The sequence below is a fragment of the Talpa occidentalis genome, unplaced genomic scaffold (assembly GCF_014898055.3).
Source record: "Talpa occidentalis isolate TD23 unplaced genomic scaffold, MPIMG_talOcc4v2.1 talOcc4.4, whole genome shotgun sequence".
NCBI classification, from domain to species: Eukaryota; Metazoa; Chordata; class Mammalia; order Eulipotyphla; family Talpidae; genus Talpa; species Talpa occidentalis.
The window spans coordinates 65,498,486-65,512,488 of record NW_023604295.1 but is presented as its reverse complement, the minus strand read 5'-3'; the positions used below and the strand labels follow the sequence as shown (position 1 = coordinate 65,512,488).

The following is a 14,003-nucleotide window of genomic DNA, read 5'->3' as shown; positions in this document are numbered from 1 at the left end:
TCTTACTATTCTAGAAGACTTGATATCATTTAAGTTAGACCTACTGACCAAAAGATAGTTTTTATTCATTCAAAAGTAATTCTTTATGCCTAGATGTGTAAAATATATATATATGACATATATAAAATTACTGCTTATAATTGATTTCAAGCCTAAAACTATTCAAGAAAGCAACACTAGGAAGTTTGCAAAATGGTAATAGTGAATTTTTTAAAGGTTATTTGTTGTGTATATTTCTCAAAATTTTAGATTTTGTAATTTGGACACCTTCTATAATAGAGGAAACAAATTTATGATTTGGTAAAAATTATTTAAATTATTTGGTAAAAATTATTTGCCATTTTTCTGCATGTTTAAAATGAAATGCTCTTGTGTCAAATGAGGACTAGAACTCAATTTGTAAAAGTAGCTGTGAATAGCCAGAACACCTTCAGAACACCTTCAAGTATGAATTACTGCCATTATATTTGCAACTGATTGCTTATTAAGTGTTCTTTTGCTACAATATTTGACTTGATCCTGGATTCTAAATGCTATGTTATTCACTTACTCCCGTTCCTCCCTAAATTAGTCCATTGTTTCCAGATGACGAAAGCTTATAAAAGTGAAACTGCACAAATCAACCCATAGGTTATAAACTTTATTGTCCTTGACTTTTTAATACCTAACATTTTTTAAGTATATACTTTGCTGTTGAGATATGCTAATATTAATCAGGAAATATACCCCAGCTGATCCAAAGAACAAGTTGAGATACTTCAAAATTTACATTGAAGTATGGTATAAATTATCAAAATAAAAATATTAGCTTTGTAAACAGTAACAGAACACTGAAAAAGTCAATGTCCTTCAATGAAGGGAATCAGTTCATAATTTTTTTTTTACTTATTTTTTTTTTTTTTTTAATAGAGGCATGCTTTATTTATTTGTTTGCTGGTTTGTTTGTTTGTTTTGTTTATACATGCACTGGGTACAGTCAGAAGCGCGGGAGGGTGAGAGAATTCACCAGAGCCAGAGCGGGGAGCAGGGCAGGCAGAAGGACCGAAGTACACTGCTGAGGGGAGCAGCGGGCAGCAGGAGAGGTCTGCGCGCCATGTGGGACCCTCCTCCGGTAGCCAGGGAGCAGCCGGGGATCGAACCGGCGCCGCAGAGGCCGCGCGCAGCTTCGCAACCCAGCGCTCAACCGCTGCGCCACCGGGGAGGCCCGGAATCAGTTCATAATTAAAGGGAAAATAGGAAGAAAATAATCTGCCTTTTTAGAAACTGAGTTGCAACTTCCTTCTGCGTGCTGATGAGGACATAGTGGGGATTAATGACTTAAGTGAATCAGTGGTTTCCAAGTTTTTATAATAAATCCTTTTCAGTGAACATTTTAAACATACATTTATATTTAAGATATTTATTAGTTTGCTGTGGCTGCCATAACAAAATACTGTAGATTGGGTGGCTTAAAGAACAGAAATTTATTTTCTCAGTGTTGGAAACTTGGAAGTCCCAGATCATAGTGTCATGAGGGTTACTTCTGAAACTCTCTCCTTGGCTTGCATACAGTTGCCTTCTCTCTGTGTCCTCACGGTTTTTTTTCTCTGTGTACACATTTTCTCTTTATTAGGACACATTTCCTCTTTATAAGGACACCATTAAATATCCCCATATTAAGCATTGATTGTCTCTGAAAAAATGCCAATAGCAGTTAGAAAGGAAATATGAAGAATAACGCTAAAAAAAGCAAGTGAACTGCTATGTCTAGCAGGAGTGGTAACTCCCAGAGTAGCAGTAACACTGACCCTACTAGGGAGTGGTGGGGAAGCTAGTGTGGACAGTGGTTTTGGTCTTGAGAAATTTGGTATCAGAACGTGATAATTACGATGATCATGATGGTGAAAATAATACACAGTAGCAGATCTCATGGGGTGTTTACTGTTTCCTACTCTTTGTGGTAAGCGATTTACTTGCATATCCCAATTGGGCTTATGTAGGAAATGCCTCATCATTTCTTTATTCACATTCACCTCTTATCTTGAGTTCTGAATTTCTAGGCTAACAGGGGCGATCAGATTTGATAGATCAATTCAGTAACCAGCTTCGCCTTTGTGAACAATCAAAAACAATGACCACACAACAAAACCTAATGATGCAAAGGTCTCAATTCTTTCACTGGATCTCAACGCACACTGCCAACTGCGAGCCCGAGGCGTGACTTTCCAGCTGCTGTCGCTCAAGGCTCCGCCCACGAGCCCCGGCCACGCCCTTGGAGGTCAGCCCCGCCTCCGCCAGACTCTCCTGCAGCGACTTCGCGCGTGCCTCTCGCGGGACTAGGCTTCCGGGGAGGGCTCGATAGCCCCGGCCAAACCCTATCTCGCGGCAAGCTGAACCGGAAAAGCGAGGGGGCGCTGCGATATCCGGCGGGTCCCGGAAGTCCTGCTGCTCTTAGACTCCGCGGAGGTTTTAGATGCCTGCGGTACAGGGCTTTGTTTGGCATCTCCTGGCGGGATGATGTGGACGCGGGTGAGGGCTGGGAGCCGACCGGCCACCTCTGAGTCGAACCAGACACTTCTCTACGGGACCGGGGTGGCGAGGAAAGGGGCCTGGAAAGGGGGAATTGGCGAGCCCCGGGTCCTCCGGCTTCACTGTCCCCAGCCCTGACGCTTGCTCTTGCGCGCTCTGTCCGTTTTTCTGGTTTTTTTTTGCGACTCTTCCCCCGCCCCAGTTCACGTGTCCCCGCGCTGCAACCCGCGGGCTTGGTGCCACCTCCTTTCAGCTTTGAGCAGAAAGCAGGCTCCTCGAGGGCTGAGACTTTATTGTAACTTCTCTCCCCTGGGAGATTCGAACAGTGCCTGGTACATAAGAAGTCCTCGGTTAACTCTCCTTGAATGAGTCTATGAAATCGAATTGCCAGGAAATTTCCAGAAAAAAACTGGTGACTTTTCTTGAATAAATTTTTAATTTGGAACAGTCTTAGATTTACCTGACTTTTAAATTTACACACTTTCTAATATGCTATTTGCCCATTTGTCCCTAATGTTAACATATCATTTAAGTTAATTTGTTTCTTTTGACAGTTTCCTGTGTTAACACCACTCGATTCTGCTTTAACCTTTGTTTCCCGTTTGAGTGCTGTCTTTTGCAGAAACCCACTCATTTTCCATAAATAGAGTATCCTAATGCAATAAATTAGAATTTTGTCATATGTGAGTTATTGCCCCCTTGTAAGAACTAGTAATGTAAAAGTTCCTATTTTATGACTGCTAATATTGAGGACGAGTAAATCTGTATGTGTCAGCAATTTTTTCTTATCATCATAGCTGACAGCAAAATCAGAGAGGAAGCTTGCAAAACAGATATGCACAGTTGTGTTGGATCATTTTGAAAAGCAGTATTCCAGAGAACTTGGAGATGCCTGGAATACAGTAAGGTTAGTATAATTCATCTTGTGTGATGCTTCGTGATAGAACAGAAGAAATAAGCATTCTTGGGGGAGGAGTGTTGTGAGGATATAAGGTAATGGCATCAAAACCTGGTTGTCCTTTCCTACTAAGGGAAGATATAAGAGGAACCAGACTGAGTCAGGGGAAGATGGAAAAGGGATAATCAACACTTAGTCGTGATAGTGAGCAAAAGTTGTGCATCTGCCTTGAGCATTTGCTTTGATTCAGGATATAGCAATGCCTATCACTTTGATAAAATTAATCATTAAAAAAAGATTTAACACTTTTGAGGATATTTCACTAATTTCTAAAATTCAGAAGATAATGCAACAAATCCTTAACAGTGCTTCATCTTAATCATTTGGTGATCACACTTCTTCCCTATTTCTGTGGCTCCTCCTGAGGTTGGGGGCAAAAGCGCAGAACGTTTTGCTGAGGGGGGAAATGTTACATGGCTATTAGCAGTATCTGGAACATGGTCAGGCCGTTCTTACCTCTTTTTGGATTAATGCAAGAATTTCTCCTTCACAATAAAATTTTTTAAAATCTTGGACAATAAAGATGGTGGTTTTGAAATAATTTTAGGACAAATTAAGATGTTTAGAAACTTAAAGATACTATAATATGAAAATGTTTATAGTTGTGGTTTTTATTTTCAAACCACAGATTTGAAAATGGATGTCTTCTATCACAGAGAAGAATGAATGAATAGTGAAGTGTGTAATAAATTCATGAGGTTTGCAACGTACTGAAATAGAATGTCCAAATAGCCAGACACCACCTGCATGCTTATAATACTTAACTTTCATGTGATTCTCAGAACAAACCTTTGAAGTTTGTTTCTCATTTTTCACCTGAGAATATTGCATAGATTTTAACTAACTTACCCACTTGTACTCAGCTGCTAAGTGGCAGTGCTGGGATTTGTGCCCAGGCACTCTGACTCAAAAACTCCTCCTGCTAATCCTTAGTCTATATGCCTCTCATACCTGGGATGTAATTAGGCACACTTGGATGATTAAAAAAAAAAAAAAAGATTTCAAGAGGTATATTGTCTTTAGATTTTATGGTAATCTGACTACTCATGCCCTGTAATGAGTTATTTTTCTATTTAATGTGCTCAGACGGATTTATAAATTATTATTTGACCCTAAACAAAATGAGCAGTGATCCTCAAATCTATTTAATTAGCTGTGCCTTCTGCTTCATCTACCTTTTTGTGGGGTTTTCATGGTAATTTAAGTTTTGCATAAACATGTACTAAATTTGCCATAGGCAACATGAAGTGTTTCTCAGCGTAGATAGTATTCAGAGTTTGGAAGATGGGAAGGGGAAATCAGAACAGAAATGGTGTGACTGGTTTCGTTTTTTAACTGTTTACTTGCAAAACATACTGTCATGCTAGTGTAGTCTATTTACTTCCAGGGAAAAGCAAGTGCTTTTGTGTACTACCTAGAAAGTAATTTACTAAGTGTTTTTATTTTCCTTTATAATGGGGAAAATTTCGTTTTTATTTTAATAATAAATACTAGTCTTTCTTGCTGAGTCACCTCTTAGCTCTTCAAAGTTGACTTTTCTCCTGGTTTGGTGTTTGCTCTCATTTTTGCTTACATGTTCTACAGTTGAGTTCATTTGACATGACATTAAACTGACCTCAAAATGCTGTTATCTCAAGCTATGCTGCCTATCCTAAGCTTCACCCCCATACATTTAAGTGTTTGCTGGTAACTTCACTTAGTACCTGGCAAACTCAAAAGCATATTACTGTTTTACCTTGCCAAACATAGGTTGCTGTTTGCATACTTCATTGCAGTTGAAGTCATCATCATCAATCTGGTTTCTCTTTTCTCCACACCTTCATTACCTCTGTAGTAAAGAATGAACTTTACTCAAAAGTTGGTCTGGTATTTATCCTCAGCTACAGGGAGTTAATTTCTAAACCTTTGGAGTGTCCTGCCTCATAAAAGTGTCTTTACTTACCTGGATGTTAGGCTTTGCAGAGAGTCGAACAATGTTGGGCCTCCATGGTGGTGCAAGGGGTTGAGTCTCAGCACAATGAAGCTATCTACAGCCACTGCAGCATGAGTTTGATCCCTGGCCAGGGAGCTACCCACATGGCGCAGCACACCTCTCCTGTCTTGCCCGCTGCTCCCCTCAGCAGTGTATTTCAGTAGATCTGCCTCTTTGCTCCCGACTCTGATGAATCCTCTCAACCCCTACCCCGCACCTCTAGCCTGCACCCCAGCTCTTGTATACATAAATAAATATTTAATAAATATTTAAAAAGTTGAACAATGAGATTTATTGTGGGGCTTGTGGACTGGATGTTAGCTTGACCTCTGACCTTCAGGTAGACGAAACTAAGGATAATTCAAATGAGTTCTCAACCATGTCTGTGTGACTGAGCCCCAATAAAACCTAGACATTAAGGCTACAGTAAGCCTCCCTGGTTGGCAATGTATTGCCACATCTTTGCAGGGAAAAATGATCCTAGTCCGGATTTCCACTGGGGAGACAGCTTCATGCTTTGAACTTTGTTGAATTCTGTACCGTGTATCTCCTACCTTGACTAACTTTAACCTGTAACTTGCACAGGCATATACAGCTTGCAGATGACAGAACCTCGGAGTTTGCTCAGCCACTCTGTCTTGCTTCTCAGTGCTGTCATATTGCATTTTGTCATTTCTGGAGTACAGGCCTCCTTTGGTCCTCATACTATTTGCAGTGTTAACCTTGAACTAAAGATCTTATGAAAACCGGGCAGGCTCCTTAGTGTGTTTGGGACTAGATATTTTGTTCCCTCCACCAGTATGCCCCTCTCTCTTCTCCCTCTGTACAGTGGTTAAAAGTGGAGGTTTAAATCCCAACATGTACTCTGTGATATATGACCCAGGTAAGTAACATTTCCAGTGTCTCATCCTCATCCATCAGATAGGAGAAATGGTGTCAATTTCATATAATAACTTTCATATATTCTAAACATATAAAATATTGTTTGACCTACAGTAAACCCTTGATATACATTAGTATTATTTTAATTCATTACTATTATTAACCAGTTTTCCATCAAATCCTCACATAGACACTTGGCAAAATTAGCTCTACACTTTGTGTTTCCATTGCATAGATTTGTTGTAATTCTTTCAAGATTGTATTGTCAGAGTTTGCTACTTTGCTTGTCTCTTTCTTGACAAGACAGGATCTTAAAGAACTAGTATCTTAAGATTTGGGCAAGTCATCCACATATTCACAATTTACTCGGTGTTTATATACCAGGCCTTGTGCTAAACACTAGGTATTCAAAGATGGATTTTGTATATAACCCACGCTCTATATGAGGGCAGGATTAGTTGAAAATTATTCTCTTTAGAAATCTTTTGTGTGCTTTGTAGAAGCAACAGCAACAAGAAATCTCATTTCGGTATGGCCTCTCTGTAAATATTTATTTTTTTCTGAACACTCTCTCCACTAACCCAGAGTTCACATAGTTCACATATAGAAGAAACAAAAATAATTGCATTGCTGAAATCTGCAAAGAGGGTGGAGTTGGATAGTGGAGGAAAATAGAAATGAACTTGTGTATAGATTTTTCTTTTGCCCTTATGTTTGCTTATACATATTTTCAAATTTAATCTGAGCAAATCGTGTGTAGTAGTAATATATAGCCCCTTATAGTCAGAGGTTAGAAAAATCTAGATGAATCTTTTCCTCTGCCATGTGTGCTGCTGTGAAGGTGTGGGGTCCCAGCCTGAGAAGTGTATGCACACACTTCATCTCATAGGAACACCTTTGTGCAGTGTTTTAGCCTTTGTCTACCAGAAACACAAACTTTCACTCAGGACTTCCTATCTGAGGTATCTTGGACAGCCAGTAATGGACATAGATTGTCTTTTGTAGGTGACAAGGGAAAATAAAATGCCAAGAATAAGGAGAGGATCAGGTCATTATTAGAATTTCTGAAGAATAATAGTAAAATGTCTACAAAATATCCTTTGATGCAGTTCCTTGAATTGCTTTATTCTTTTATAAACCAGACTTTAAAATGGTTGAATGTTTGCCCTCTAGTGGATAATCATAACAATCAAAAGGGAGTTGTGGGTTTTTCACCATTAAAATTTAAATTGACTTTGTAATTTATACCAGTGATGCTTAGTAATTTGTAGGTAAATGATTTTTATATTCATTATTAGATAGGAAGGTGTAATAGAGAATAGAATAATAAGAGAAAAAAATAAAATCACAGAAAAGTTATATGAAAATAAATAACAATAAATAGAATATGCAATTTTTCAAAGAATATGCTCATTTATGGATTTATGAAAAAATGCTCATTTCATTAAGAGATTCCTATCCTGTCTTTCCCTCTTAATTTTTAATATCAAATTTGCATGTTGGTTTGATTGATTTTATATTTATGATTATATTAGTAAATGAATCCAGAAGTTGCCGTTTTATTACTTAGAGTTTTAAGGGCACAGGGAAAACAAATTTAATGTGTGTATGTGGCAGAGAAGTATGATAAGTAATAAAAGAAGGATTTCAAGCACAAAAATATATAAGGATAAAGTTATTTGGGGAAATAGAATATAAATAAAAGGGAAAGGAACTGTAAAATTTCTACCTATTAAAGAGGAGTCAGTCCATGAATTTTTAAATGGACAATGATGGGTATGAAAATCACTCTGGTATTTAAGTTCCACTGGCTATATTTTAAAAACTGGTGTAATTTATACTTTAAAATGTCAATTTTTGCAGTATGCTGGAAGTTACACCCTTAAGCATATGGTAAAGATTTTGATGTCAACTTAAAATGTGCCAGTGGGTGCATAGATTTTTTTTCTCAAATTGATATTAGTAGATATACTAGCAAAACATTTACAGGTGGCTGACTTTATGGGCTTTAGTTCTGTTGGCTGCTGGGGTACTTGTACTTCCGGCCTTGGAGACCAGTAAATGGAGCAGTTTCAGGCTCCTCATGAATCTTGTGAGGCGGCTGGAGTTCGGTGCCTGCTAATGTCTTCTTGAGTCTTCTGTTGTGTGCTCCCTCTGCCATCTGCTGGACTGCTTGCCCACCCATCAAGATTCAGACTCAAGGAACCACTTGCCTTCCAACCCCAGGGCAGCAGCCCATGAGGGCAGGCACTGGAGGATGTGTGTGTATTGGTGGAGGGACGTCACTGGCAGGTAGGGGCAGGGATTTCTGAGACCTACATAGAAAGACAACCTGTTTTCTGAGTGTTAGGAAATAAGCAGCCTGAGCTGCCTTAGTCATCCCTTCATTGAATTGGTCCTAATAGAGCTGCTCATCTAGACAAAGTGTGGCAAGCTTTTTCCATTGTTAGAGTAGTGTACCTCTTCAGAGAGGCCAGCTTGCCCTCTTAATGTTTAATAATTATCAAATTTACATGTTTTGATTGATTTTATATTTATGATTATATTGGTAAATGAATCCAGAAGTTGGGTTTTATTACTTAGAGTTTTAAGGCCACAGGAGAAACAAATTTAATGTGTGTATGTGGCAGAGAAGTATGATAAGTAATAAGGATTTCGAGCACAAAAATATATAAGGATAAAGTTATATGGGGAAATAGAATAAATAAAAGGGAAAGGAACTGTAAAATTTCTGCCTATTAAAGAGGAGTTGATTTTTGTAGGGTCTATTTTTAAAGCATTGTTTCTCAAAGTGTGGTTCTAGGGATCAGCAGCTTCAATATCACCAAGAGCTTGCTAGAAATGCACATTCTCAGTTTCCCATCAGACGTACTGAATCGGAAACTCTAGGGGTAGGACCCAGCAGTCTCTTGCAAAGGCTGCTGTTAAAGGATTTATCATCTTCCAGAATGGCTGAAACAGATAGACCAACTCCTCTCACACAGCATCATAGTAAGAACCACTGAAAGGAGAAAGCAGTTTCAGGTATTAGCCCCCAATTGAAATTCACATGGCACACTTCAAGTCACAGGTGTTACATTTCAATACAACCATTCCTCACACAGGCAACTCCAGGGTAAGCAGCAGCTGGAATTTATTTAATTGACCATGGTTAATGAGGCTTCCAAATAACTCAGCTAGAAAGGTCAGCTAGTAAATAAATATTTCCTGCTGTATCATCTGTCAGTTGATGTGAGCTTCTGATTGTCAAGAAATGCAACTGTTAAGCCAAATAAAAAATTAGGAAGGTAAATCTGCTAGCAGGGGATAGCCTGCTCCATCAATCCATAAGTGGTTTTTAAACCATCCTGGGTTTTGTATGATTTAAGCCACGGATTGGATCATTAACTCCATTAGTATAGAGTTCACTGTAGTTAGCCTTCCATATTTTTATTTTTGTAAGAGGAAAACTTTAATGCTCACTCTTTAAAACACACTTTGATGATAGTACTTTCCTCTACAATATTAGTAGTCTCTGGTTTTTAATTTTGTCTGTAAGAAAAACACTCTGCAAAGAGTGATAGACTATAGTCTATTTTGACAGATTTGGAGGTATGTAAAAGCAGGCCATGTTTTTATGGCAAGATATTCTTCAGAGAGGTAGTTGGCTGAGGCAAGTGAGGTGATTAAGATAAATAATATTTCAGTGACCCAAATTAATGCAGAAGAATAAAATATCAAAGTTTTAAATAAAGACAGGATCATAACATGCTGGGTTAACCTTTATTGGAGCCTGAAGCAACAGAAAAATGCTATAATACTGATCCTGGCTCTGAAAGTCACAGGTAAGTGAATGGTAGAAGCTGGATCACATTCAGTAGGACCTGATTCATAACTTGAATTATCTTGGTGTATATATTAATATTGATTTTCATTTTGTTTCTAGGGATATACTGACATCTCCATCATGCTGGCAATATGCTGTCCTTCTTAACCGATTCAATTATTCTTTTGAACTGGAAAAGGATCTACACTTGAAGGGCTATCACACACTATTTCAAGGATCTTTGCCCTACTATCCTAAGTCCATGAAATGTTACCTTAGTAGAACTCCTAACCGAATGCCTTCAGAGAGACACCAAGTTGGAAATTTAAAAAAATACTATCTCCTGAATGCTGCCTCTCTCCTCCCAGTACTGGCTCTGGAGTTAAGGGATGGAGAGAAGGTTCTGGATATGTGTGCTGCTCCTGGAGGCAAATCCATAGCTCTGCTGCAATGTGCTTATCCAGGTATTGTGCTTTTCCTTCAGTACAACCTTTGACTAGCTAGATGTTACAAAATACTTTTTAAATATATGAAGAGAAATGTAAGAATGCATTTCAGACTTTGAAAGTCTGAGAACAAGACAGATTGGAGAAGAATGGAAATTTTAACTGAGGAGTATAACTAGCATCTTTTTCCAGGTTCTTTATTTTAAAAGGTAATAAGAAACAAACCTACATTTTGTGAACACAAATTTACCAGGTAATATGAGTTCTGATAAGCCAATGACAAAGGATTTATTTGTTTATTTATTTTGGTATCATTAGATTGTGAGGTACTAAGGCAGTTCTCACCAATAAAAATATAATGCAAATTATATACATAAAGTTTTTGAGTAGGTTCTTTATAAAAGTAGAAACAGATGAGATTAATTTTGGTAATACCTTATAACCTGATATATACAAAATATTATCTCAACATATAATCAATAGAAAAATTATTAATGAAGTATTTTACATTCTCATCTTCTAAAGTCTTCCAAATTCCAAATAATTTTACACTTATAGTACATTTCCATTTGGACTAGCCACATTTTAAGCATTCAGTCACATGTGTCAAGTGGATATAGTATTGGATCATGCTGTCCTAAAAGATTTAAAATGTGACTAATAGTGCAAAAATGATGCAATGTATGTAATATGGATTTTTATAAGCATCTGCTAGAAATGTGTCAACATTCATCAAAAATGATTTTCTTAATGAGATGATGGGGCTTTTTTTTTTTTTTTTTTAATTACTTCAGGTTTCCCTGGATAAATATTTTGGCTAAATGAGACCAGGTACAGTCAATTCTCTCTGGATTCTGTTACTTAGAGGTTTTGTTTTGGTAAATGCAAACACTGTTGTTCACATAGATAATATGATGGAGATGGAGGAAATAACGCTGTAGTAGTTCACTAGTAAATATTTAAACTTCTGAGTTACAACCACAGATTAATAGATACCTGTCATCAAGCATTGTATTTATGACTTCTTAGGTGAGCACTCTTTTGACAATTTTTTTTATTTTGTTGAAGTAAAGGATTGGAAACCATCTCAACTACAAAAGGCTCAGTTGCCTAGTTGTTTGATTCATTCCAGGCACTGACACATGTGGAACTGCCCTTGACTGGTGCTTTGGAGGCATGATTTGTTGTAATTAGTGGATGGAAGATTGTCCTTCATTTGCAAAGCAGTGAAGGGCCATTATGAAAGGAGATGCCTTGGCAAAACGTGGTCTATTCCTCTAGGGAATTGCTGACCTGAAATTAATCCTTTTGAAACTGTCTAAACCCCACTATCCCTTAGAAGGTTGTTGTGTATCTCTAAGTCATGCATAACTCAGTTGGAAGGTACCTAACTCATATCCTCCATTGAGAGTTTTTCTGTTGAAATAGATCACAAAAATTTTTATCGAACTATGAATCAAGTTCTACTAGGTATTAGTACAAATACATCAGTTAATTGTATATTTGGGAGAAAATATACTCTGTTTTAGAATTGTGTTTAAAACTTATTCAAGCTTGCTGTATTTTATGTGAGAAATCACAACAAAAGAGATTATTTTATATGGTTATTTTATTTTTATAATTTGAGGTGAAATTTTATGGAAATGTGTGCTATAAGTATTATTTGCTTTTACTTGCATTCTTTCTGATTTGACAGTATTCATATTTTGACTGTTACATCAATTTTGAATATAGAATTTTTAGTATTGTAAAAGATGGAGGAGAAATATCAAATTTGGTTACCATTTTGAGGAGAGCACATTTTAATCCTAAATTAGCCTCATTATTTAGCAGGGTATAAATATTTTACATGAGAGGAAGGGAAGGTGATTTAAATAGGAATCCAAAAGCAAACTGATATATTCTAGGAAGAATCTTCCTGTTCTTTCATCAAGGGCAATGAACTAGAGGCAGTATTCCAACTAAAGTAGCTTTTCTCTAAGTAGGACTAATGATAATGGCTTACTAAGAAGTACAGATGTCTTCATGCTGCTGCTCAAAGCCCAAATGAGGTTAGCTACAGTGCTTGAATTTGGAATGCAGAAGCAATGCTAATCAAAGCTTTTATAAGCAAAACTTAAAATGATGGCTGCCCTAAGTGTAAGTTTATACACCAAATTTCTTTAGATAGTGGTGGCCTTTATTCTGGGTCAAGAGGCTCATAGCTTTAAATGATAAATAGTTTATGTTTTAGGATGACTAAAAGTGAGTCTACTTTTCTGTTGGTCCAGCTTCCCCCATCTGTAGCAGAGATAGACTGTGTGGTGTTTTTGTTTGTTTATTTTTGTCAGCTCATCCTCTCTATTGATAGGAAAAAAGCAAACAGATCTGATTGTTAATAGAAAAGCATTAACATACTAAGAATGACCCAGCTTACTGGAGTGGCATAATCACCTTTCTTGCTGAGCTCTAAATCCCTACCGTCCTAAAATTCTCTTTGCTGTCTACCTTTTTGCCATCTAGTTTGCTGCTAGAGAAGATTAGAAAAATTCCTTTTTTCCCTATTTCTTTATTCTATCATGATTTTATTTTAAGAATAATTTCTGGGAAATAGAACCATAGCTACTACTACTGCTGCTGCTACTACTACTACTACTACTACTACTACTACAACTATTACTTCTTCTTCTTCTTCTTCTTCTTATTATTATTATTAGGTAACAGGTTTAAAGCACTGTATGCAATTCAGAGACACAGGATCACACATTCTCAGATGCATGTCCTCATACCACACCCACCACTGAGCCACCCATAGTCCTCTACCATAGTTCGTTGTGCCAGCTCCCTACTGTATTTTTCCTTCCTTCTTATTGTAGCCTCAATTCCACCATCAGATTTCTAAGGTTTATTATTGGTTTGGTTTTGTCTGATCTTTTATTTCTCCATATTCCACATGTAACTGAAACCATCTGTTATTTGTCTTTGTCCTTCTGAATTATTTTGCTTAGCATAATCCCCTCCGTTCAATCCATGTTGTTGAAAATGGCAGAAGTTCATCTTTTTTTATTGCTGACATTCTTCTGTCCTTAGGTTATTTTAACTGACTATTGTTAATAGGACTGCAGTGAACATAGGAGTACATAGATCCCTTTAAATTATTATTTTTTTAAGGATTTATTTATGCATACAAGAGCTGGGGTACAGGCCAGAGGTGTGTGGGGTGAGAGGATTCACCAGAGGCAGAGCTGGGAACAGAACAGGCAGATTAACTGAAATATACTGCTGAGGGCAGCAGCAGGCGAGACAGGAGAAGTCTGCTGCGCCATGTGGGCTGCTCCCAGGCCGGGCATCGAACTCGTGCTGCAGAGGCTGCGAACAGCTCCACAGGCTGAGTCTTAACCCTTTGCGCCATCAGGGAGGCCCTAAATTATTATTTTTTGCATTCTTCAAGTG

At 37.6% G+C, this 14,003-nt stretch overlaps 1 protein-coding gene across 7 annotated transcripts in view; it reads left to right on the top strand.

Moving 5' to 3' along the window:
* Positions 1-2,333: 2,333 nt before the first annotated feature.
* Positions 2,334-14,003, top strand: part of NSUN3 (NOP2/Sun RNA methyltransferase 3) — a 79,380-nt gene continuing 67,710 nt past the window's right edge. For 5 of the 7 annotated variants that reach the window (XR_008553899.1, XR_008553898.1, XM_054700688.1 and 2 more), the window contains exons 1-3: positions 2,518-2,920; positions 3,306-3,415; positions 10,246-10,589. Coding sequence is in view for 5 of the 7 variants with exons in the window: in XM_054700688.1 (XP_054556663.1) it covers positions 2,882-2,920; positions 3,306-3,415; positions 10,246-10,589 (493 nt within the window). In the remaining 2 variants the exon portion in view is untranslated. The other 2 variants (XM_054700686.1, XM_037525678.2) reach the window with 2 other exon arrangements.